The 26,391-nt window shown below is 42.9% G+C and overlaps 1 protein-coding gene across 4 annotated transcripts in view; it reads left to right on the top strand.

Moving 5' to 3' along the window:
• Positions 1–26,391, top strand: part of SHARPIN (SHANK associated RH domain interactor) — a 172,401-nt gene that overhangs the window by 33,004 nt on the left and 113,006 nt on the right. For all 4 annotated transcript variants that reach the window (XM_033929960.1, XM_033929961.1, XM_033929959.1 and 1 more), the window contains 3 exons: positions 863–953; positions 9,324–9,609; positions 21,034–21,194. In XM_033929960.1, the coding sequence (XP_033785851.1) occupies positions 863–953; positions 9,324–9,609; positions 21,034–21,194 (538 nt within the window). The remainder of the gene's footprint in view (positions 1–862; positions 954–9,323; positions 9,610–21,033; positions 21,195–26,391) is intronic.

Below are 26,391 nucleotides of genomic sequence, written 5' to 3'. Positions count from 1 at the left end.
AGCAGTGGTACTAAACTGTTGGATCGCTTCTGTAAACTGAGCCTCTAGTTGTATAAGTTAAAAGAAGTGCTAATTATTCTCCCAAAAGCTCTGTTTATCTCATCTTGGGAAACTAGGGAAGACCCAAAGGACTGGTAGAGAAGAAATGTAACACTTTGGATTTGTAGGTTTAATGTATTGGTCATACCAGGGAGAAGGATCAAAGCTTGAAATCCCCAAAGTTGCTAGATAGTGTGACCATTGAGAAGCAAAAGGTAGTGGTGGTTGGTGATTCCCTTCTGAGGTGTACGTAGGTGTCTTTCTGCAGACCAGACATGATGTCTCGGGAGGTGCGCTATCTAGCTTGTGCCAAAATTCAAGATGTTATGGAGAACTTGCCAAGACCCATCAAACCTAATGACTATTATCCGATGCTGCTCATCCATGTTGGCACTATCAATGCTGCTAGGTATCTCTCCGAACATATCAAGTGTGACTTCATGGCTCTGGGAGAGTAGGTGAAGCAGTCAGGTGCACAGGTGGTGGTCTTGTCAATCCTTCCTGTTGAGGGTAAAGGCCAAGAGTAAAACCAAACATTGCTATATAGGAAGCTTTTTTGGATGTATGATAAAAGATTGTAGCTTGCACTGAATACTGCTGGAAAAGGCCTTTTTACTCTCCTATTTTTAAGCAGTGTCTAGGATTGAATTATATGAATATTGGGCAAGGTATATATATTTTTGCTAAGCAGTGGAGCTATTTTGGAATTTATGAGATTATCTGTACTCCTTGTTCCTCAGGGCTTAGTTAACTATGTTCAACTAGGACCTCTAGTTATTACTGTGTTTATAATTTCATTTTCCCTTTTCTTTTTCTTTCTCAGTATGAAGGTTGGTGTAGAAGATGCAAGCTGTTCTGTAAATGTCACAATCAAAGTCCAAGCATACACTACAGTTGCAATGCTGAAACAGCAGGTAGTAATCAAATCTAAAATCCAAATCCAGTTAAGATATTAAGCTATAGTATCCCTATTCCAGAAAAACACCAGTAAACACAGATTTCTCGCATCCTCAAAGAGCCCCTAATGAAGGCATATATTGTTAAGAGATGAGAGTACATAGGCTACTAGTTGGTCTTGCCATGGTCTGCTCAAAAAAAGACTTTCTACATCGTGTTAGAGTTGCGGGCATTTCAAAATGCTATAAAAACCTTTTAGCAGCGCCTTTCCAATCAAGTCGTCCTTGTTCAAACAGACAATCAAGTAGTGATGTACTATATCAACAAGTAGGGGGAAACAGGCTCTCTTCTTCTATGTCGGCAGCAATTTTAGATTTTCCGATTTGAAAGTAAAAGCGCCTCTCTGTCTCAAAACACCTCGATTTTGATCAAAAACAGGTGTAATGGACTCCTCAGGCCAGGATACTTTGTTCTCATGCCAGATTTGTGCTGGATGGCCAACTGAAGATTGTACGTATCCCACATGCCATGAGATAGGAGGCAAAGTTCAGTTGTGGATTAGGAATTGGTTATCGGATAGAAAACAGAGGGTAGGTTAACATGGCCATTTTTCTCAATGGAGGAGGATAAATAGTGGAGTGCCACAGGAATTTATACTGGGACCGGTGCTATTTAACTTGAAATTTGAACGACAAGTGAGTGGTGGAAAACTGGAACGCTCTTCCTGAGGCTGTTATAGGGGAAAACACCCTCCAGGGATTCAAGATAAAGTTAGACAAGTTCCTGCTGAACCAGAACGTACGCAGGTAGAGCCAGTCTCAGTTAGGATGCTGGTCTTTGACCTAGAAGCCACCGCGTGAGTGGATTGCTGGGCACGATGGACTACTGGTCTGACCCAGCAGTGGCAGTTCTTATGTTCTTATTTAAATTTGCAGTTGACACTAAACTGTTCAAAGTTCTTAAAACACATGCAGATTGTGAAAAATTGCAGGCAGACTTTAGGACATTGGAAGACTGGGTGTCCAAAGGCAGATGAAATTGAATGTAGACAAATGCAAAGTGATTCACATTGCCAAATCACCGTTACCGGATGCTAGGGTCCACCATGGGGGTTAGCGCTAAAAAAAAAAAGATTTGGGTGTCATTGTAGACAATATGATGAAACCTTCTGCTCAATGGTTGGTGGCAACCAAAAAAGTAAACAAGATGCTAGAAATTATTAATAAAGGGATGGTTAACAAGTCGAATGTTGTAATGCCTTTATATCACTCCATGCTGCGACCTCATCTGGAGTATTGTGTTCAATTCTGGTCTCCTTATCTCAAGAAAGATATTGCGGAACTAGAAAAGGTTCAAAGAAGGACAACCAAGATGATAAAGGGGATGGAAATCATCTTGTATGAGGAAAGACAAAAAAGGTTAGGTTTCTACAGCTTGGAAAACAGGCAGCTGAGGGGGAGATAATGATTGAAGTCTACAAAATCCTGAGTGGTGTAGAACAGGTACAAGTGGATCATTTTTTTTTACTCCATTAAAAATTACAGAGTAAAATATTTTTAAAACCAATAGGAGGAAATATTTTTTCACTCGGAGAATATTTAAGCTCTGAAACGCATTGCCAGAGGTTGTGGTAAGAGCGGATAGCATAGCTGGTTTTAAGAAGGGTTTGGACAATTTTCTGGAGGAGAGGTCCATAGTCTGTAATTGAGAAAGACAATGGGGGAAGCCACAGCTTGCCCTGGATAAGTAGCATGGAATGTTGCTATTCCTTGGGTTTTGGCCAGGTACTAATGACCTGGATTGGCCACTGTGAAGACAGGCTACTAACTTTTGGAGGCCAATATGTGGACAGATTAATACCATACTGGAGTTATCGATTCCATTGACATATGATGTAGTTATATGTGGGATTAAGAAGGACATGGTACTACTCGAAAGGGTCCAGAGAAGAGCAACTAAAATGGTTAAGTTGGCTTGCCGTATAGCGAGAGATTAGAGAAACTGGGCCTCGTCTCCCTTAAAAAAAGAGGAGACTGAGAGGGGACATGATCGAAACATTCAAGATAATGAAGGGAATAGACTTAGTAGATAAAGACAGGTTGTTCACCCTCTCCAAGGTAGAGAGAACAAGAGGGCACTCTCTAAAGTTAAAAGGGGATAGATTCCGTACAAACGTAAGGAATTTCTTCTTCACCCAGAGAGTGGTGGAAAACTGGAACGCTCTTCCGGAGGCTGTTATAGGGGAAAACACCCTCTAGGCCAGGGATTCAAGACAAAGACAAGATCCTGCTGAACCGGAATGTACGCAGGTAGGGCTGGTCTCAGGTCACTGGTCTTTGACCTAGGGGCCGCCATGGGAGCGGACTGCTGGTCACAATGGACCACTGGTCTGACCCAGCAGCAGCAATTCTTATATTCTTATATTGCATCTTAAACCCCCATTGGACCGATATAAATGTCAGCTTTTCCTTATTATGACCAGGATAGCCATGCAATGGTTACTCGCAATTGGAAAAATTGGAATCGCCTTAGTTTTCCTTTTTGTGGGCGAATTTATGCTTATGTTATAAGTATGAGAAGATGAATGCTGACATGCTGGGGCATAATAAGTTATTCAAATTAGTTTGGGGTCCATTGACGTCTTTTGTGGTTTCGTTATAGTTGTTTTTTAATCTTTATTTTCCGTTGTTTTAGCACACACACACATCCAGGGGAGGGTGGGAAGGGGGGGGGGGGTATCTCTTTTGTTTGGTTTTATTCCTTGATGGAAAATGTTGGATGGGAGAGGGGTTTTTATTTTTTCTGTATTGTTATTGATTGATTATAAGTGCTTATTATGATTATTAATATATGTATATATATTGTTTTGCACTTTTTGTTAGCTTTGAAAACTTAATAAAGATTAAAAAAAAAAAAAAAGACAGGCTTTTGGGCTAGATGGACCATTGTTCTAACCCAGTAAGGCTATTCTTATGTCCTTATGTATTAAAGAATTTCAAGTGTTATATTGAAAGTTTAATGGATATTTTATTGTATACTTGTTTAAGATTTAAAATGAATAAAGAAATTAAAACTAAAAAACTAAAGGATACCCAGGACCGCAGGTTGGATTTTGTTCTTAAGAAGCAATTTGAAGCTGCAGCCTCAGATTTAAAAGCAGCTGAACAGCGTCCTTTGCTGCCCATGCTTTTGCCTCTAATTTGTGCTATGATCCATAGGCAGTTACTGGGTGGGATCACCAGTTTCTGGTGTCTGGAGTGGATTATGTAGCAGAGACTCTGTATGATCTTTTCAGAGTCATGAGCAAGATTTCTGCTTATTCCATTTCCACCTGCAGGATTCTGTGGATCAGACAGTGGGCGAGGGACTCCTCCATGGTGACTTGAGTAAATTACCATTTAAAGGGCAATTATTCTTTGCGAAAGGTCTGGATGATCTTGTGGCCAGTGTGCAGGATTGCAAGCTGAGGGCTTTACCAGACAGCAGATCTTGAACCCCTAGGGCAGGGATTGATAACCTTTTTAAAGCAAAGAGACAATTTATCCTAAAAATTTGACCCAAGATTTACAAAGAGTACAATGGGTATAGAAGGGAGTTTGAGATATTCCAGGTCTCTCACTCTCTTCCCTTCCCAGGGTCTAGCTTCTCTCCCCTCTTTCTTCCCTCCAACCAATCGCAGGTCTCTTCACTCCCTCCCTGCTCGTCGCCCTCCTCTCAACCCATTGCCTCTCACTCCACTCTCTAGGCCCCAACCCTTTAATCTCCCTCCCAACCCTACGATACCCCGCCCCCCTGGGTCTACCGAGGTACCTGGTGGTCCAGAGGAGATCTTTGAAGGCGGCCCTTTCACTCTTGCCTCCATGCAGCTACCTTCTGAAAAGGTTGCCATGACCTTTCGCAGCTGCTCATGGCATTTTCTGTAGTACTGCAAGCTGCCATGAGAGGTTGCAGCAGTCATTTTAGAAGACAGGAGTGAGAGGGCCGTGCTCCTGCCATGAAGATCCCTGCTGGACCACCAGGTACCTCGGCAGGCTAGGGGGGGGCACCAATCATGGGGTTGGGAGGGAGATTAAAAGGTTGGGACCTGGAGAGCCGCAGCCACGTGGCAGAAGAGCCGCATGTGGCTCGTGAGTCGTTCCTAGGGGGTCAAGGTAACAGTCATTTTCAGGCCTATAGATATCATCACCAGTTTTTGGCAGGACCTTCAGGCCAGAGATCATTTCAAAATTTGAGTCAAATATTTGGAAGGGCCAGGTGCCCCCAGTCTTCAAGATCCCACTCCACATCTGCTCTCAAGAAGCAGTTATGATTCCAGACTTCTTTCTGGACTCTCGAGCTGGGAAGCCAGAAAAAGTGGTCAGAGTCCTAACAGTGGTACAAAGGCTGCTAGATCTAGAAGCCATGCCAGAAGAAGAATTGGGCTCCGACAGATACTCAATATACTTCATAGAGCCCAAAAGTGGCTCAGCCGATTGGAGGCTGATTCTAGACCTCGATAGTCAATGATACCACGTATCCGAATGGCGGCGTTAAGGTTGGTAATTGCTTCAATGGCGCTTAGGGATTTTATTGCTTCACTGGATTTGATGGAGGTCTATCTGCACATACCCATTTTTCTGGAGCACAGGAAGTAATTGCGATTCCATATGCTGGAGCAGTACTTCCAGTTTGTGGCCTTGCTCTTCATGGTGCCCATTGCACCATGCACCTTCACCAAGATGGTAATTGCAGCACACCTATGCAGAGCGAGTATACAGTGGTTTGTATCTGAACGATTGGTTGATGAGAATCCAGTCCACATCTGAAGGAAGGATGCCTGTGCAAAGAGTAATTCAGCTACTGCAGAGGCTGGGCTGGATGGTCAATTTTCGGAAAAGCTACCTGAAGTCAGTGCAGATCTTGGAGTTTCTGGGAGTCCAGTTCGACACTAAGGAAAGCCACCTGAAACCAGTGCAGATCTTGGGTGTTTCTGGGAGTCCAGTTCGACACTAAGGAAAGCCACCTGGAGCCAGTGCAGATCTTGGGAGTTTCTGGGAGTCCAGTTCGACACTAAGGAAAGCCACCTGAAACCAGTGCAGATCTTGAAGTATCTGGGAGTCCAGTTTGACACTAAGGAGAATAAGATGTTCCTGCCGGAAGCCTGCAAAGAGAAGCTCCTGTGTCGGTTATGGGAGTTTCAGAGTGAGACAGCTCCAACAGCCTGAAATTACTTGCATGTGCTGGAATCAGTGGTAGTGACCATGGATGTGGTTCCCTGGACAAGGATATGCTGCAGAAGCAGCTCCCTTGTACAGTGAAGGCATGTCGCAGTTTAGCCTGGTGGTTGGAGCCTTATTCTCTAGCCAGAGGAGTTCCCCTTTGCATCTCCACAAGGGTGATCCTAATGATGGATGCCAGCCTATATGGCTGGGGTGTACATTGCGAAGGACATCCGGTTCAGGGATACTGGCCCCCTTCTCAGAGAAAGTGGTTGATCAACCGCTGGAGCTTGATGCCATCTGCCTGGCGCTTCAGGCGTTCGGAGTTGCACTGCAAAGCAAAGCTTGGAAGCCCAGATGCTGTTTTGGTGGGTGGAGACCCATCTTGGCACTCTCAGCTGTACATGTGGACAATGGCAATCTTTCTATACAAGTTTTATCCTTTTTCCCCAAAACAAATAAATGAATAATGTTTTCTGTAGCACACTCATCTTCATCTTGTTTGTTCATAATTCTGAAAAGAAAAACAATCATCTACCCACTGTTGTTTTAATTTCTGTTCTGCTTTATGGTGGTTTTGAACTGACAATATCTTAGTGCGCTTAATGGGAGATGTTATACCACATACGTTCCGTTTTATAATCTAATAGCAGAGTCTTTAGTCATTGCATAGGTAGAAGAGGGACCCCGGGTGACCAGCCTCCATTTCTAATTGCTTTTTCTCTGTTATCTTTCATGTACTATTTCTTTGATTTCCATTCACTGACATTTTCTTTATCTCTCACTTCCATTCGTTATCACCTTTTCACTGTTTGCTCCTATCCCTTCATCTTTTTTTTTTTTTTTCCTTATTATTTTTATTTTCAAGTTTTACATAAAGTGTACAAAATATTAAAATATAATTGATAAATACAAAATATCACTTTTATATCTAATACATCATATTCTAACTATGTTTTTCCCCCTCTCCCTCCCCCCACCCTTCTATTACTTTTCATTCATACATTACATATTGTATAACATATTATAACATATTATATAGAAATTATTTTCATTACCCCCCCTCTATGTGTGTCATAAAAAAGATATTTAAAAGAAGAAAAGAAGAAGAAAAATTCTGCTATTTATTCATTGCAGTATTTTGTCAATGGCCCCCATATTTTTATAAATTTAGTATATGTCCCTCTTTGTATTGCTATTGTTCTTTCCATTTTAAATACATGACATATTGTATTCCACCAAAATGTATAATTTAGGTTATTATAATTCTTCCAATTATTGGTTATATGCTGAATGGCCACCCCTGTCATAATCAATAAAAGCTTGTTATTTTCTGGTGAAATTTGACTTTTTTTTCTCATCATCATTCCAAATAATATTGTATTGTATGATATTGCTATATGATTTTCCATCAATTTATTAATTTGTGGCCAAATTGAATTCCAAAAACTTTTAATGTAGGGACTGATACAGTAAGTGATCTAATGTCCCTGGTTCCAGATTACAGTGCCAGCATTTATTGGACTTAGAACTGTCTAATTTTTGCAAACGTGTAGGGGTCCAAAAAGCTCTATGTAATAAAAAGAACCAAGTTTGTCTCATAGATGCTGACACTGTACATCTCATTCTCCAAGACCAAATTAGTGGCCATTGAGATGCATTAATTTGATGCTTAATCTCAATGCTCCAAATATCTCTTAGACCATTTTTTGGTTTTTTATTCAAATATCCAGATATTAATTTATACCACAATGCGGCTTGATGTCCTAGGAAGTCTGCTTGAAAACATAAGAACTTTAAACTATATTGATTATTCAATGTTTTCCATTCAGGGAACCCAACCTGAATGGCCTGCTTCAATTGCAACCATTTAAAACTTTGTGTTTTATTAAGACCAAATCTATGTTGCAATTGTGAAAAATCCAGCAGTTTACTTTCTGAAATAACGTCATCTAAAGATCTAATGCCTGCAATAATCCAGTTCTTCCAAAGGATTTGAGCTCCGCCAATTTTGATCTTGGAGTTTATCCATAAAGATTGATTAGTTGATTTATTTATTGGGATAGGTGTTAATTTACTTATAAATCTCAACGTTTTCCAAGTATCCATTAAAATTTTATTTTCTCTGTATCTTCTAGGCATGTTAATACTTGGAAGGTGAACTAAATTTAGGGGAAACATAAGGCGCCATTCCAAATATAACCAATCAGGTGCATTATCTATAAGTTCTGGGAGGATCCAATACATACCCTGACGTAGAATATAGGCTTGATGGTACCTATAAAAATTTGGAAAATTTACCCCTCCCTCCTTGATTGATTTTTGCAAAGTTACTAAAGCTATTCTAGGTGTTCTACCAAGCCAAAGAAATTTCGTTAAAATACTATTAAGCTTTTTATAAAAGGACCCCTGAAAATAAATAGGTATCATACTCATTTGGTAGCAAACTACAGGCAACATCATCATTTTAATAGTTTGAACTCTCCCCCACCAAGAAATATGTAAAGGGTTCCATTGCTCACACAACTCTGTAACTTTTTTTAATACAAATTTTTCATTTTCTTTTACAGTATCTTCAATTGTATTTTTAACTTGAATGCCAAGATATTTAAATCCTTCTTCCTTCCATATAAATGGAAAATTTTTAAATAGTCCTTTTACACAATGAACATTTAAGGGTATAATTTCAGATTTATTCCAATTAATTTTATAACCTGAAAATTTACCAAACTTATCAATTAATTCCAATAAAGTCTCTCAGATCTGTGTCCATATGAATCTCCTTTTCCTCTACTTCTAACTTCTCTTCATCTCCATCATATTCTGTTTTAGTCTTTCATCTCCTTGTCTAGAACTCTGACTCATATTTCCTTCTTGATTTCTTTCAGTTCCCTCATCGTCTTCTCTGTTCCCCTTCTTCAAGATCATTTTTGCTCTCTAGCTCCCCTTTCCCTGTATTCCTCATCCAGTTTAGTTCTCTCCTCTCAGCCTTTACCCCTTCCATAACCCTGCACCACTTTCAGATAGTCTAAGTCCATACTTTATACTGTAATGATTTTCAATGTGTATTTATTGATGCTTATAAATTCACTTTACATTATTTGAAATAGCAGCTGTTCAGAAGTGCAACATTTTATTTCTCTCTTCCATTGTAATGTTCTGATCACTATTAAATGTTCAACTTTTTAGGTTTTTCAAGAATATGGGTTCCATCCTAGTGTTCAACGTTGGATCATTGGGCAGTGTTTGTGTGTAGATGACAGGACTCTCGGTTCCTATGGTATAAGAAAAGATGGGGACACTGCTTTCCTTTACTTGCTGTCAGCTAAAAAGGCAAATCTCTCCCAGCTGTGCTACGAAGAGGATCAAGCCTTGGCTATGATGCATCCAGCTCCCTCTGTCAGTCTGGACAGTACTGCTTCAGATGATAAGTGGAAGTCTAGCACTCTACCAACCAAATTGTCTCCAAAGAGAGGTACCAACATTTTAAAAAATCTCCTTGATTTATGTCTTCAAGAGTCTTCTGTCACTTAGTTTTAGAGATGGAAAGTTCTATATTCTTGTGCCTATCCCCTGAGTCATGGTAGCTTCTGTTAATACAACCCTAAGGAGAAACTTGTTTTACTATGCATCTTAACTTTCTAAGTACCTTCATTTTCTTTAGCAACTTTCCAGACCAGCATAGGGTTAATCTTACAAGCGGGTATATATCTCATCATGATCAGCAGGTGGATTCAAAACTTTGGAACTGTACATATGTGACCCCTCCCTAATTACCTCAGTCTTCTCTCAGTCTCCAGCAGGTGTGGTGAGCTGCACCTATCTCCCTTGTTAGGGCTATTGGAATTTGTTTAGAAATTTTTGTCCCTTTTTGTTGCTGGATTGAGCTTGGGTGGACCCTGTTTGGGGGTCTGTCCGACTTCGGGGATGTCAAACCCAGCGGGTCTCGAGCGGGGTCCCTCCCCCCTTTCCTTCACTTCCCCAATATTTTTCTAGAGGTTCTTCAACAATAAGACTTACCCCCTTGTGGTAAGGCATATTGTTTAGAGAGCCAGTGGAGTCTTTTCTGTGGGAAAGAAAATAAATAAATAAAAAATCCTGAGGCAGTGCTGGTCTAAAGGGTTGCTTTCCCTTTAAATATGCTGTAAATTACTGTAGTTTTCAACTAACCAGCACTTTTCTTTCAGCTAGATCGCGTATGGAGCAATTGAGCACTTCTCAGGGGTAGAAGTGCACAATTTAGTCCAGACGCAAGGCACTGAAAACAGCTGTTGGGGCTGGTGTGGTGGAAGAGTCTCATCGGCAGCGGTTGCCGGTGTCCAGGGCCTCACGAGCCGGCATAACTTTGTAGAGAAGCCCAGTCTTTACCTTGCGCCCATGGCGGGATTTCCTCAATTGCCGGTGGTGCAGCTGGGGATTTTCTGTCAGCTGTTTTTTCTCTCAGCTGATGCCGGCTTTATCTTCCATCTTATCAATGTTGATGGGGCAGGCTCCACCACACACAGCTAAGTGTTGCCTTTTTAATAAAGATTAGTCACATTGCACATAATTTATTTATCCATACTTTCTAAAAGGATTCAAGCAAATGCACAGTTTAGGAATATATTTTTTTAGTGTTATTTAAACACAGTGACATTGTCACAATTATTAAATTAATCAATTAGGCTTTATGCACATGCACTTTAGATTTTTAAGCTTATATATTGAATGTATTGTAATCTAATGGAAATTTAAAATGAAATTACAATTTAGTTTTTTCACACACGTAGCTATTATTTATTATTTAATATTTTAAAAGTATTTAAGATTAGTGTTTATAACAATGGTAAATTTAATAAACTAAGTAGCTATAATTATTAAATGTAATTAAAATAAATAAATTAAAAGATTTCTTACTGGTGGTGGACATAAATGATTATAACAATATACAAGACAGGAACTTGGAATGGTATACATCATAAGAGGTTCCAAAGATTGAAGTCTGTATAATTTATGATATGTCCACCAGTTTTCTTTAAACACTTAAATACTCAATAAGGTATAAATAAGTGGTATAAATTGATATCTGGATATAGGAATAAAAAACCAAGGACTGCTATTAGAGACATTTGGAGCATTGAGATTAAGCATCAAATTTCTGTGTCTCAATGGCCACAAATTTGGTCTTGGAGAATGAGATGTACAGTGTCTGCATCTATGAGACAAACTTGGTTCGTTTTGGACCCCTGTTAGATTACAAAAGTTAGATAGCTCTAGGTCTAATAGATGCTGGCATTGTAATCTGGAAGCAGGGACTTTAGATCATTTAGTATTTTATTGTATCACTAGTCTTTAAGCCCGTTACATTAACGGGTGCTAGAACATATGTGTGTGTGTCTGTCTTTATTTCTTTCTCTCTCTCTCCTTAGCCGCTTTTTTTCTTTCTGCCTTTCTTTTTCCTTGGCTGTCCATCACCACCCCTTGCCTGCTCCCCCTGTCCATTTTCCCTTCCTTTTACCTCCCCTGTGTCCACCACCACCCCTTCACTGCTCTCCTTACTCCGGTCCAATACTCAAGAGCTATTAATGGTCCCTTCACTAAAAATAATAGGAACTAGACGCCACGATATCTTCTCAGTCAAGGCGCCGCTTATCTGGAATACACTCCCTTTATATATTAGAAATATTAAAGATCTCAACTTATTTAAAATTAATTTAAAAACATTCCTCTTTAAAGCTGTATTTAACCTCTAAAAAAAAAAAAAAAAATTTATTTTCTCTCTGATAATTTTAAAATTTCTGATTTTACTTATATCCCAACCCTATTGTTTTACCCTTCCCCCTCCAACTCTCTTCTCCTCTATCTAGGAAACAAAATACTGTAACTTTTTTCCCTAATGTTCTTTCCCAATCCTATCCAGTTTTGTCCGTATTGTCAGATAAGAAAGCACTGTTTTTAACTTAAAATAACAATTATATTAATTTTCTTTTTTTAATGTTTTTACCCCAATTGTATTTTCTTATGTAATTCGCTTAGAAATGTTAAGCGAACCATCAAATTTAAATAAACTTGAAACTTATGCAGCAGCAGCCCTTCTCCCTTTGTTTTACCTCCCCCCTGTCCAGCAGCACCTCTTTCCTTCTCCCCCTGTCCAACATTAGTCCTCCGTTCCTTTTCTTCAACCCCCTGTCCATCAGCATCTCTTTCGTTCTCCCCCTGTCCAATTGGTGCTAGAGTAGACGACTGGGTTTTTTTCCTTTCTCTCTCTGTGCTTGGATGCTGTCTGTCTGTCTGTCATTCTTTCTGTCTGTGTCTCTGTCTTGTGCCCTGCCTGCCTGTATTTCTCCATTGCACCATGCCTGCCTATCTCTCTGTGGCCCCCTTCTCTTCCCCGGCATGATTGGTGTGTGCCCCCAGAACACCCTTCCCCCCAAAGCAGCCCCGTTTCCCAATGCCCCTGCCCCCTTTTGTGCCATGCCTGCCTGCTCCGTGGCCCCCTTCTGTTTCCCCCCTATGATTGCTGTCTGGCCCAGCAAACCCCTCACCCCAAAGTAGCCCCCTTTCCCTCTTCCCTTGTTGAGCCATGCCTGCCTGTTCTGTGATCCCCTGCCCATGATTGCTGTGTGCCCCCAGCACACCCCTACCCCCAAAGCAGCCCCTTTCCCTCTCCCCCTGCTTGCCTGCCATGCCTGCCTGCTCCCTGTCCATCAGCATCAGCATTTCCCTCCCCCTCACCTGTTCCTTCGTAGTAGCATGGAGATAAAACGGCTCCCTTAGTTCTTTGCTGGATTTTTTTTTTAAGTTTAAAGATGCCTACGCGGCTCCTCTCACGATCCGGCCTGCGTCGGAAGCCTTCTCTGACACAGGCTGGGATTGTGAGAGAAGCCACGGCGGCAGTTTTAAACTTTAAAAAAAAATGCAGTGAAGAACTAAGTGAGCCGTTTTCAAAGCCGCCGCCGCGGCTCCTCTCATGAGCTGCACTTATATTATGTCGGAAAATGAGAGAGGAGCTGTGGCGTCGGCGACAGATTTGAAATGAAAATAATTTATGCGGCCAGCTGGCTCCCTCGAAACCCTCCTCCCCCCCCCTTTCCCTTCCCGCGATCCGTCTGGCTGCGTTGTTCTCTCCCTCATTCTCAAACCGTCCGTGCCCTACCTTCAAACTTGCAATCCAGGCCTTGAGGATCATGGCAGGGAGGAAGGCATTGTTTGGCGGCCGCTGGAAGGAGGGGGGGGAGTGATGAGCCAGCGGTGCATCTGGATTGTGAACAGCCCTGCCTTCGGTCCTGTCTCGGTCCCACTAAACCGGCTGGCAATAACGAAGCCAGACATCAAGGGGGCCTTCTGTCTTGCTAAATCGCTATAGGCTCTGCCGGTCTCGATCCCGCCCCTCAGGATCGAGACCGGCAGAGCCTTTAGTAATTTGGCAAAAGGGAAGAACCCATGGCATCTGACTTTGTTATTGCCAGCCGGTTTAACAGGGACAGGACCGAAGGCAGGACTGCTCACAATCCGGATGTGCCACAGGCGTTCACTCGCTCTGTGACGGTTCGTCTTCTGGCAGTGACGTACTAAGCACGCATGCGCAGTCGTGCGGCCACACCACTACAGAAAAGGGATAAGGGAACACGGTTCGCTACTGCGCATGCGCGGGCTAGCATTTTATTATTTAAGATGGCTTTTTGGAAATCAATTTGGTCTCAAAATAATTGTTTACTAGAAAACCATGTTGCTTTATCATATGATATAATTCTGTCAATGAGAGCAAAAAGTCAAATTTCATCAAGTAATAACAAGCTTTTGTTAATTATGACAGGAGTCGCCATACAACATATTACCAGCAATTGGAAAAATTACAATAGGCTTAACTACACATTTTGGTGGAATTCGCTATGTCATATTTATAAAATGGAAAGAACAATTGCCAAACAAAAAGGGAATTATAATAATTTTAAAAAGATTTGGGGGCCATTAACAAATTATTATTTTTTTAAAATCTTTATTCATTTTCAATTCGTTCAACAAGTGTACAATATTATAACATATAATTCACTTAAATCACTTAAAAATCCTAACCAATATTGTCTTAAGTACTTTAAATATCCCCCTCCCTCCTCCCATCCCTCCCCACATCAACAGTGAACTCGTTCAAATCATATATTATACCCTCCTTTATTATAATACTTCTACTACATAAAGGTGTCTAATCATTTATTAACAAATTATTGTAATGAATAGACATCATTTTCCACTGAAAGTACATTTATATGTAGGGGGAGGGGGGAGGATAGAAAGTTCCTTTATTGGTCTTATTAATAGATAAGAATACAATGTTTATATGATATTTTGAATTAAATTACTTGTGGGAAGAGTGGGTAGGGAGGGAATAAATTTATGTATGTAAAATCATAATTGAATGAATTTCAAGTAATGTGTAAAAGTTTCAAATGATGTAATATTGTGTACTTGATGTAAGATGAAAAATGAATAAAGAATTTGAAAAAAATAAAAAGGATTATGACTTAATTTCAGTCATATTTTGAATATTCATGATAATATTTTGATTTAGATTAAATGCTATAGTGGCCTTAATTTTAGTTTTGAATGGTGTTAGTTTTGATGATTTGATTATTTCATATATTTAATAGATTATCTTCCCTTTATCTATTTTGTTGGCTTTAGCAGCTGGGACAGTTCAGTCTTCTCAGCCGCTACAGGCCCTGGAGGGGCTATTTTTGGTGTGTTACATGCCATTTTCCCTCATAGCCCCAGGTGCCTTCTCCCTGTTTTGACATAATAGGGACAGGTTACAGCAGGGTCCTCTTCTGGGGCAGAGAGTCCCATGTGGCCTCCAGGGTTTTTTCCCCCCTCATTTTCATTTTGCTTTGTGTAAAGCATATTTTCTGGTGGCCGGGGGTCCTATTTGTGTCCAGGGGGTCTCGGAGGTTTGTCCCTCCGCATCCCCTGATGTTTTGACTCCTTAATTCTTTTTGTGTCCCCTCCTCCTCCTCCCTCGTCCAGGTGCCTGCGTATGGCCTCCAACGAGGACTTGTTGTCTGAGGAGAGTTTTAACTATTGCATGAGGACCTGGACCCTTGGGGACACTTCCAGGATCCTCTCGAGGGGACGGCTGCTGGTACCAGGGACTTGTCTTTTTCCAGTCTACCAGTGAGGAGGTGTTTGAGGTGAGCCTTTTTCAGAGGGACAAACTCTCAGATCTGATTCAGCAGATCTCCTCGGTGTTGCGCTTTGAAGAGGCGCCGCTTATGACCCCCGAGTGTGGAGGACCCTCTTCTTTGGGGGATTTCCTCTGCTTCCCTCTTTTGTCCAATATATCCGTTTTTTTCTGGATATTATCCTGGCGCAGTGGACTCCGCCGGAGGCGTCTTTTCAGTTTGTGCGCTCCTTGGCTTGTTTGTATCCCGTCCCGGTGAGGGATAGGACTACCTTAAAGTCGCCAGTGATGGACACGGTAGTCTCAGCTATTGCTATATGGCATACTCTGTGCCTGTCGAGTGCAGTTCTATCGTAACAGACTCCGAGGAGTGTAAGTTGGAGACCATTCTTAAACATAATTTTGATGTCTGCCTTGGGGTTCAGGCAGCTATTTGTGCGGGACTGGTGGCTCAGGCCGCGTTTCGGTGGGCTGAGCAGGTCATTGACAGGGAGTCTAATGGTCAGGAGGTGGTGAAGATTCAGATGACTCTCTCTTTCCTCTGACGCCCTCTCTGACTTCTTGCAGATGTCTGTCAAATCCATAGCAGCGCATCGGACCTTCTGGCTTCGGGCTTGGTCGACGGATGCAGTGTCCATCACTAAGCTCTCTAAATTTTCATTTTCAGGGGTCTTTGTTGTTTTCCAGAGGTTTTGGACTAGTTAGTTCAAACTCTAATGGACTCTAAAATGCCCTGCCTGCCTGCCTGAAGACAGTGCTTGCCAGGCTGTTCGAGGTGGCACTGCTCTCGACCTGACGGAGGCCTCCTTGCATGTTCCAATCTGGGCCTCCCATCAACGTTTCCTTCGTTTTGCGATCTTGGGTCAGCACTATCAGTTCTGTGCGCTTCCTTTTGAATTGGCCACGGCTCCCCGGATGTTCACCAAGGGTCTGGTGGTCGTTGCGGCGGCCTTGCAGACCGAGGGCATTCTGGTGATTCCCTACGTGGACGACTGGTTGATTCACGCAAAGTTGTTCCAGGAGAGCACCCGAGTAAGGGCTCGGGTGGTGAAGTTCCTACAGTCACTGAGATGGGTTGTCAACCTTGACAAGAGCCAGTTGGCCCCCCCTCGCAGTGCCTGGAGTATCTTGGTTGTGTTCGACACCTCCTTGGGGAAGGTCTTTCCTCCCAGAGGTCCGGGTAAGCAATTTGCAATCTCATTTGCCTGCTTATGGTATCCCGGTGTCATTGGGTGCAGGATTTCCTCCAAGTCTTGGGGTCCATGACGGCTTCCCTCAACGTGGTGAGGTGGGCTTGGGCCCACATGCATCCTCTTCAGTATGCTCTACTTTGGAGGTGGTCGCCCTGTACCTCTGCGGTGCTTGGCTTGCTGCAATCTTCATTGGTGGTTCTAGACCTCCCATATTGTTCAAGGGACGAGTCTGGATCAGCTACAATGGACGGTGCTTCTCACAGATGTCAGTCTCCTCGGTTGGGGAGCTCTGAGTCTAGGCCACTCAGCTCAGGGCACCTGGTCCAAGGAGGAGGCGTATTGGTCGATCAATGTTCTGGAGCCCAGAGCCTTCCGTCTGCGCTGTTAGCCTTCCACTTCTTCTTGACAGGTAAGTTGATCCGGATTCTGTCGGACAATGCCACGGCGGTGGCCGATAATAGTCAGGGGGGCACCAAGAGCACTTAGGTGGCGCAGGAGGCGGCTCTGCTCTTGGTCTGGGCAGAGTCTCATCTTCAGGTCTTCTCTGCCTTCCATATAGCCGGAGTGAAGAATGTTCAAGCGGACTTCCTCAGTCGTCACGTGCTAGCTCACGGAGAGTGGTGTCTAAGCCAAGTGGCTTTTCAGTTGATAGTGCAGTCTTGCAGTCAGCCCCTCATAGACCTGATGGCCACGAGTGTCAACGCCAAAACACCCGGTTCTTCAGTCGTCGCAGAGACAGTCAGGCCAAGGGCCTGGATGCTCTGGTTCAACCATGGCCAATGGAGGGGCTGTTGTATGTATTCCCTCCATGGCCATTAGTGGGCAGAGTTCTTCTCTGGATTGTTTGTCACCCGGGCCTGATGGTTCTGATGGCTCCAGATTGGCCCCGATGCCCGTGGTATGCGGATCTGGTGCGGCTTCTGGTGTCGGATCCTGTTCCTCTGCCTCTTTCGCCCGATCTTCTGACTCAGGGCCCCATTCCCCTGTTCGATCTGGCTCCCTTTTTTGTCTTACGGCTTGGCTCTTGAAAGGGAACACCTAGGTAGGAAGGGGTATTCAGATAAGGTGATCTTCTCCTCTCTTGCGATCCCGCAGATTTTCCACTTCTCGGGCATATGTGCGGGTTTGGCGTATATTTGAGGAGTGGTGTACGGCGCGGGGAATGGTCTCTTCTCGCACTTTCCTGCCTAACATCTTAGAGTTCTTGCGGGATGTCCTGGACAGGGGCCTGGCTTGATCTTCTCTCTGGGTTCAACTTGCGGCCCTGTCAGTCTTTCGTGGGTTATTACAGGGTCAGCGTCTGACTGTCATTCCTGATGTCATTCGCTTCTTGCGGCTGACCAAGTTGCTCAATCCTCCCATGCAACCGTCTGTTCCCTCTTGGGATTTGAATCCAGTTCTGTCCGGGCTGGTACGCCCCCCGTTTGAGTCTTTGGGTGGCCGCTCGTTGAAGGACCTTCACTGGATGCTGACCAGACCAGGTGCCTTCAGCTTGTTTGGCACAGCCACTTTATGGGAGGTGGACTGCAGCGGCAGCTCCACTGTGTGGCACTGCCCTATCTCTGGGCTTACAACAGTTTTGACTGCCTGCCACTACAAAAGATTCTTGGACAGAACTCTTGCCTTCCAGGCAGGCAAATGGAACGATTGACTTAGTAACGTTTTTGCACTCATCATCCTACTTCAGTTTTAGAAAACTGGTAAAAACGAGCTTGTTCAATCAATTTGTTAACTAAGAATCTATTCAGCTCTGCTTACTCAGCCAGTAACCCTAATGAACTATATAGCTTTCATAGTCCTTCATTATGTAAGATTGTATTGCTGACTTTGATTGTAACCTCTTCACTGATTGTCCAGCGCTTCTTGCTGTAAACCGCCTCGAACTTCTGTGGCTTTGGCGGTATATAAGTATAAAAATTATTATTACTCTTAAGGCGGTCTTCTTGGTGGCTATTACTTATGCTAGATGTGTTTCAGAGCTGCAGGCTCTCTTGTAGGTCTCCCTTCCTCGAGTTTTCTAGGGAGAGGGTCATGTTGAGGCCTGTCCCTTCCTTTCTGCCAAAGGTAGTTTCTCTTTTTCATGTCAATCAGTCTGTGGTTCTCCCGTTCCTGGGTAGTCGGACAGATTCTTCTGAGCAAAATCAGTTGCGCAAATTGGATGTTGGTTGGGTACTTCGCATCTACTTGCGGAGGACTCAGGAAATCAGATCATCTTTTTGTCCTTCTAGCAGGTCCTTGTAGGGCTACAGTTGCACGCTGGATCAAAGAGACTATTGCTTCCGCTTATCTTCTTCAAAAAAAAAGACTGTTCCGGAATTTTCTCAAGGCTCATTCCACTCGGGATCAGGCAGCTTCTTGGGCTGAGTCTTCGCTGGTGCCTCCAGTGGATATTTGTAAGGCAGCAGTCTGGTCTTCTCTACATTCCTTTGTTAGACACTACTGTGTGGACGTTCAGGCATATCGGGATGCGGTGTTCGGTGAGCATGTTCTGGTGTTGGCCCTTTGGGGGGGTCATATTCCTGATGGGAACTGCTTTGGTACATCCCGGTTGTAAGATTAACCCTATGCTGGTCTGGAGAGTTGTTTAAGAAGGAGAAATTAGGTTCTTACCCGCTAATTTACTTTCTTTTAGCCTCTCCAGACCAGCATAGGACCCCACCCTGTCTATTGTTGTGTTCTTGCATGCAGCTTTTCATTTTCTGTCGGTTTCTAGTATTTTTCTAGGGCTGGGGAGAATAAGAACAGCAACTGTGGCTTGGCTGACGTAGCTAGCGAGCTGTGGGGTCCTTTGCTATTTGCATTTGTTCCTTTGCATTTTCCAACAGCATTCCTGTTTTTATTTATTGATACTCCTGTTCGGAGTCCTTTTTGTTTTCTGTATATAGTTTTTAGTTCTGCTTGGCTATTTGACAGACTGAGGTAATTAGGGAGGAGTCACATGATATGTACAGTTCCAAAGTTTTGTGTGTCTCCATCTGCTGGTCATAATTCACTCTCTGGTCATAGCCAAAATTGATTATTGCAACTCTCTCTTACTCAATATCACACAAAAGGAAAAAAGAAGGCTCCAAATAATTCAAAATACGGCCGTTAAACTTATCCATAATGCCAAAAAATATGACCTTGTCACGCCCTTAATGATTGACTCCCATTGGCTCCCAATTAGCCACCGTTCACCTTCAAGTAATACTTTTAGTATATAAAACATTAATTTTTAACGAACCTCAATTTGTAACTAGAATGCTCATCCCTCATAATACCCCCCGGTCGCTTCGGTCGACATCTCAAAACCTCTTAACCATCCCTCACTGAAAATTGTAGGCACTAGAAGACTCGATATGTTTTCGGTAATGGCCTCTCAACTGTGGAACTCACTACCTCAGTTCATTAGAGAAGAAAAAGATCTTACTTCCTTTAAAAAGTCTTTAAAAACCTATCTGTTTAAAGACGCATTTAACATTTGATCTCTAGACCACCGACCATATGCTTCAGGTCCTTAACTTTTTACCCTCCCTCTCGTCTTTTTCCTTTTTGTTTATTCTCTCTAACAAAGAATTGTAACTTTTCCCCTCTACCCTCCATGACTCAAGTTTGGCTTAAATTTGTAAGTTTGATGTTATTGTGTATGTTTTCACACCTATGTTTTTAGGAAATTGTACATCGCTTAGCAAATTGAATAAGTGATTCATCAAATATTAATAAAAACTTGAAACTTTAGAGCCGGAATCCAATCAGGTTTTCAGGATTTCCCCAATGAATATGCATGAGATCTATTTGCATACACTGCTTTCAATGCATATTCATTGGGGAAATCCTGAAAACTCGATTGGATTCTGGCCTTCGAGGACCGAAGTTGCCCATGTCTGCTCTAGAACAGTAGTTCTAAAACCTGTCCTGGGAGACCCTCAGTCAGTCAGATTTTCAGGCTATCCACAATGAATATTCATAACAGACTTGCATGCACTGCCTCTAATGCATGCAGATCTCTCTCATGAATATTCATTAAGGATCACCTGAAAACCTGTCTGACTGGGGGTTCTCCAGGACAGATTTGAGAGCCACTGCTCTAGAAAATTTGTGTCCAACCCAGACTTTATCAGATGATATCACTTATGTATGACGATTGATTTTCCATTATCTTAGGAAAACACCTGCTATAGGTAAGCAACCTTGCTTTATTTGATATCAACTTTTCAGGTATCCAGAAATAGTCCTCTTTAGAAGTACTGCAGGTTTCAATCTACCATTTAATTTGAGGGTGAGGATATTAATCATTAATTATGATAATATACCCACCTGGTTACCTTATCTACCTTTTAAAGGATATATTAAAATGACCAAGGGCATGACAGTGGGGAGAAATCCAGGTGTTAGCACGTATCCTTGGAAAACCTTAAAATTATTTACTTAACCTTTTTTGACTTGGAGACTTGTCAACCCTTGGTTATTTTCATGTTTTACTCATGGCAATCAGATGCTCTGTTAAACATCTATAATGTGGAAAAAAACCTTAAATATATGTCTTGGTATCTTTGGTTCTCTCCACTCTTAGCCCCTGCTATGCGAGGGAATGAACGCAGTGGGAAGACAGATACTTTTGGCCACTCTCCGTTGCTGAAGCTAGATGCCCTGCGATTGAACAATAATCTTATACCTAATGCCATTCACTGCACGCCTTTCCAGTCCACCAATGCACCACCCTCCCCTGTGCCGGTATGTTTTTATTACGCTGGGCAATTCATTGAATGCCAGTGTGTGATTTTAAGTTTATAATAGAGAATGACACGGTGGTTGTTACCCTTGACTAGCCATGGGTAACCCGCCGAAACGGTGACAAAAAAAGGTCACCGCAAGTACGGGGACAAGGCCATTCACCGTCCCGTGGAGCAGTGAAAGGTCTTGTCTCCGCAGTTAAAGGAGTGAGGACATGCAGTGAAAGAGCGTGCGGTCCGGCAGCCCCCTGTCCTCCCACCCCCAGCACCCTTCGCATGGTCCAGCAGCTCCCTCCTGCCAGCCAGCCGTGCATCTCCCTCCCTCTCTTCCCCTTACCTTCTCTTCGTGGCGATTTCTATAAGGCTATGCGTTGTATTGCAGCCGGAGCCTTGAAGTCGTGTCACGTGTGGCTGCTGGAAAAGTCTCCTCTGACGCAACTTCCTATTTCCGGTTGCATCGGAAGAGACTTTTCCAGCAGCCTTCAAGGCTCCGGCTGCAATACAAGGCATAGCCTTATAGAAATCGCCATGAAGAGAAGGTAAGGGGAAGAGAGGGAAGGAGATGCACGGCTAGCTGGTGAGAGGGAGCTGCTGGACCATGCGAAGGGTGCTGGGGTGGGAGAATGTTGAGGTGAAGACGCTGAAGCAGCCTAGGGGAACTGGGGAAGAGATAGTGGGGAGAAGACACTGGGAAATGGGGAAGAGAGAGTAGGGAGAAGATCCTGGGAAATGGGGAAGAGAGAGTGGGGAGAAGACGCTGGGAAATGGGGAAGAGAGAGTGGGGAGAAGACGCTGGGAAATGGGGAAGAGAGAGTGGGGAGAAGACGCTGGGAAATGGGGAACATAGTGAGGAGAAAACGCTGGGAAATGGGGAAGAGAGAGTGGGGAGAAGACGCTGGGAAATGGGGAAGAGAGAGTTGGGAGAAGATGCTGGGAAATGGGGAAGAGAGAGTGGGGAGAAGACGCTGAAGGAAAATGGGGGTGACAGAATGGGGAGAAGACACTGAAGGGAAATGGGGGTGACTGAGTCGGGAGAAGACACTGAAGGGAATGGGAAGAGAGAGTGGGGAGACTATGGGCGAGCAGAGGGAAAAAGATGGGTGCCAGACCAATTGGGGGGGGTGAAGGGAGAGGCACAGTAACAGAGCAAATGGAAGGTGTAGAGAAGACAGGCAGTGGATGGAAGGAATTTAATAAGAAGATGAGGGAAGCAGAAACCAGACAACAAAGGTAGAGAAAAATTTTCTATTTATTTATTTTGCTTTAAGATAAAGTAGTATATTAATTGTGTTCATAAAATTTTATAAACAAAGCCCTGCCAGCTGAACATCTCTTTCTCTAGTTCAGCAGCCAGAACTTTGATTTATATGGAAGGAATAAGCTAAATATTGCAGTACTGAGGCTTGTATGGATGCGGGATGGGGCGGGGACAGTGGTTGTGGGGACAGGGCAGTGACAGAGACGGTGGGGACGGGGACAAATTTTTTCCCTGTGTCATTCTCTAATACAGGCCTCTTTCACAGACGGAAGAAGTGGACAGAGATTTAATAGTGGACATTTGGACGAACTGGAGGAACTAGCAAAAAGAAAGCAACTGGATATCATAGGAATAACGGAAACATGGTGGAATGATGAAAATGAATGGGACACGGCATTGCAAGGATATAAACTATACAGAAGAGATAGGATTGGGCAAAAAGGGGGAGGTATTGCCCTGTATGTCCAGGAAGACATAGAGTCTAACAGAGAAGGAGAGTCGGAAGTAGACGGTAAACTAGAGTCCCTCTGGATAAAGATTCCTGGACAAAAAGAAGCAGACACAAAAATTGGCCTCTACTATCGACCCCCGGGACAGTCTGAGCAAAGTGACATAGCAATGAGGGAAGAAATTAACCACGGATGTAAAACAGGAAATGTGACGATCATGGGGGACTTCAACTTTCCGGGGATAAACTGGGAACGTCAACCTGCGTCAGAGAGACAAAATTCCTCGAACTGATGGGAGATTGCTTCCTTGAGCAAATGGTAGGAGAACCGACTAGAGGTAGCGCAATCCTGGACTTGGTTATAAATGGCATTACTGGAAGGACAGCAGATGTAGAGGTAACAGCCCCGTTGGGGACAAGCGATCACAATATGATCAATTTTACCATTTGCATCGGTAAGGGGAAACCTATCAGGACTAAAGCCACAACCTTTAATTTCAAAAAAGGAAACTATGATAGTATGAGAACCATTGTTAGAAAACGGCTGAAGAAAGGAAAAACAGAAATCCAGACAGTAGATCAAGCATGGTCTCTGCTGAAAAAAACCATCACAGAGGCACAGAATCTTTACATACCAAGGATTGCCAAAGGAAGGCGAAAAAAGGTGAACCAGCCTGGTTATCCAAAGAAGTAAAGGATGCAGTAAGGGAAAAGAGGAACTCGTTTAAAAAATGGAAACAGGAAAAAACGACGGAGGCCTTGAACTGTCACAAAACCGACCAGAAAAAATATCATAAAGTGGTAAGAGAAGCAAAAAAAGTCTATGAGGAAAAGATAGCTCAGGAAGCAAAAAACTTCAAACCCTTCTTTAGATATGTGAAGGGAAAGAAACCAGCAAGAGAGGCAGTGGGCCCTCTCAATGACCAAGAAAGAAAAGGGACAATAAAAGAAGACAAACAGATAGCCGATAGGCTAAATTCATTCTTTGCTTCTGTCTTCACGGACGAGGATACAACAACAATACCAGACACAGGGATTATATTCACCGGAGACATTGAGGAAAGCCTAACAACAGTAAATGTGGAGTTGGACATGGTATACGTCCAGATTGATAAATTAAAAAGTAATAAATCCCCTGGACCGGATGGAATTCACCCGAGAGTATTAAAGGAACTTAAGGTGGAAATTGGGGAACTTTTACAATCCTTGGCTAACATGTCAATAAAAACCGGGCAAATACTGGATGACTGGAAGATAGCAAATGTCATCCCAATTTTTAAAAAAGGAAAAAGAGGGGAACCAGGGAATTACAGACCTGTGAGTCTCATCTCAGTTCCTGGAAAGATAATTGAAGCACTAATTAAAGATACCATCGTACAACACTTGGAGGATCACAACTTGATAAAAGATAGTCAACACGGCTTCAGAAAAGGGAAGTCATGTTTGACAAATTTACTACAATTCTTTGACAAGGTGAACAAATCAATGGATAGGGGGGATCCAGTGGACATAATTTACTTGGATTTCCAGAAGGCATTTGACAAGGTCCCGCATGCAAGGCTCATGACTAAATTACAAAGTCATGGAATAGGAGGAGAAGTGCACAGATGGATCAGCAAATGGTTAGAAAACAGAATACAGAGGGTGTGCATAAATGGGAAATTTTCAGACTGGGAGAAAGTGACTAGTGGCGTGCCTCAAGGCTCGGTTCTTGGGCCTATACTGTTCAATATTTTTATAAATGACCTAGAAGAAGAAACAACTTGCAATATAATCAAGTTTGCAGATGATACAAAATTATGTCGGGCGGTTGGCACTCTAAGAGACTGCGAAGATCTGCAGAAGGATCTCAACCAACTGGAGACGTGGGTGAAAAAGTGGCAGATGAATTTTAACTTAGACAAATGCAAGGTGATGCATTTGGGAAAGAAAAACAAAGAACATGAATATAGGATGTGGGGGGGACTTTAACCAAATGCGAACAAGAAAAGGATCTGGGGTAGTGATTGATAGAACCCTTAAACCTTCAGCTCAATGTGCGGTAGCGGCGAAAAAGGCAAACAGGATGTTGGGCATGATTAAGAAGGGGATCACGAGTAGATCGGAAGAAGTTATAATGCCACTTTATAGAGCTATGGTTAGACCACACTTAGAATATTGTGTCCAACACTGGTCTCCATACCTTAAGAAGGATATAACTCTGCTGGAGAGGGTGCAGAGGCGAGCCACGAAACTAGTCAAGGGTATGGAGAATTTGAGCTACAGAGAACGCCTCAGGAAACTAGGACTGTTCACTCTCGAGAAGAGAAGACTGTGAGGAGATATGATAGAGACTTTTAAAATATTAAAAGGATTTGATAAAATAGATCAGGAACCCTCATTACTAACATTTTCAGATGTGACACGGACTAGAGGACATAGTCTGAAACTGAGCGGCAGTAGGTTCAAGACTAACATAGGAAAGTTCTGTTTCGTACAACGAGTGGTGGTCACTTGGAATACTCTCCCGGAAGAGGTTGTGATGGAGACTACTGTTCTGGGTTTCAAACGCAAGTTGGATGCGTACCTTCTTGCGAATCATATTGAGGGTTACGGGAAAACCGGGTCTCCACAAAGGAGTACCTAAATGGGCCTCCGCGTGTGCGGATCGCCGGACTAGATGGACCAAGGTCTGATCCGGAGAAGGCATTTCTTATGTTCTTATGAATATATCTAAAAAAGGAGAAGTTTTACTAATAGGTGATTTTAACATGCAGGATGTTGATTGGGGAATCCTTATTGCGGCGTCTTCTAGAAGTAGAGAGATCCTGGATTCTCTACAAGGAGAACTGTTCCAGCAGTTGGTAATGGAACCCACGTGGTATGGACTCATACTGGACTTAGTGCTTACAAACGGGAAAAGTGTTTCTGATGTTATAGTGGGTGATCATCTGACATCCAGTGATCACTGCTTGGTACTGTTTAATATTGAGATGGGTATAGAGAGGACTCATTCAAAAGTAAAGGTTCTGGGCTTAAAAAAACTAACTTTGAATGGATGGGGGATTACATCAAGGAATTGTCTTCTGGATGGGAATGTCTGGAAGGAGTGGAAATGCAGTGGGCAAAACTGAAAGTTATTGTAAAGGTGACAGACCTTTTTGTGAGGCAAGTAAGTAAAAGTAAGAGGAAAAGAAGGCAGCTTTGGTTCTCAAAAGTAATAGCTGAGAAGGTAAGGAATAAGAGATCAGCTTTCATAAAATACAAAAATCACAGAAAGAGGAAGACAGGCAAAAATATCTGGAAAAGTTAAGCTAGGCTGGTTGAGTAGTCAGGAAAGCAAAGATACAAATTGAAGAAAAAAAGTTGAAACGATAAAACGGGGAGACGACATATTTTTAGATATATCGATGAAAGGAAGAAGTGCAAAAATGGCATTGTGAGACTCAAGTGAAGGGGAGGAATATGTAGAAGCTGATAAAGAAAAGCCTGACTTGCTTAACAAATATTTCT

The sequence above is a fragment of the Geotrypetes seraphini genome, chromosome 2, assembly GCF_902459505.1.
Source record: "Geotrypetes seraphini chromosome 2, aGeoSer1.1, whole genome shotgun sequence".
Classification (NCBI taxonomy): Eukaryota; Metazoa; Chordata; class Amphibia; order Gymnophiona; family Dermophiidae; genus Geotrypetes; species Geotrypetes seraphini.
This window is presented reverse-complemented; position numbering and strand designations above follow the sequence as displayed.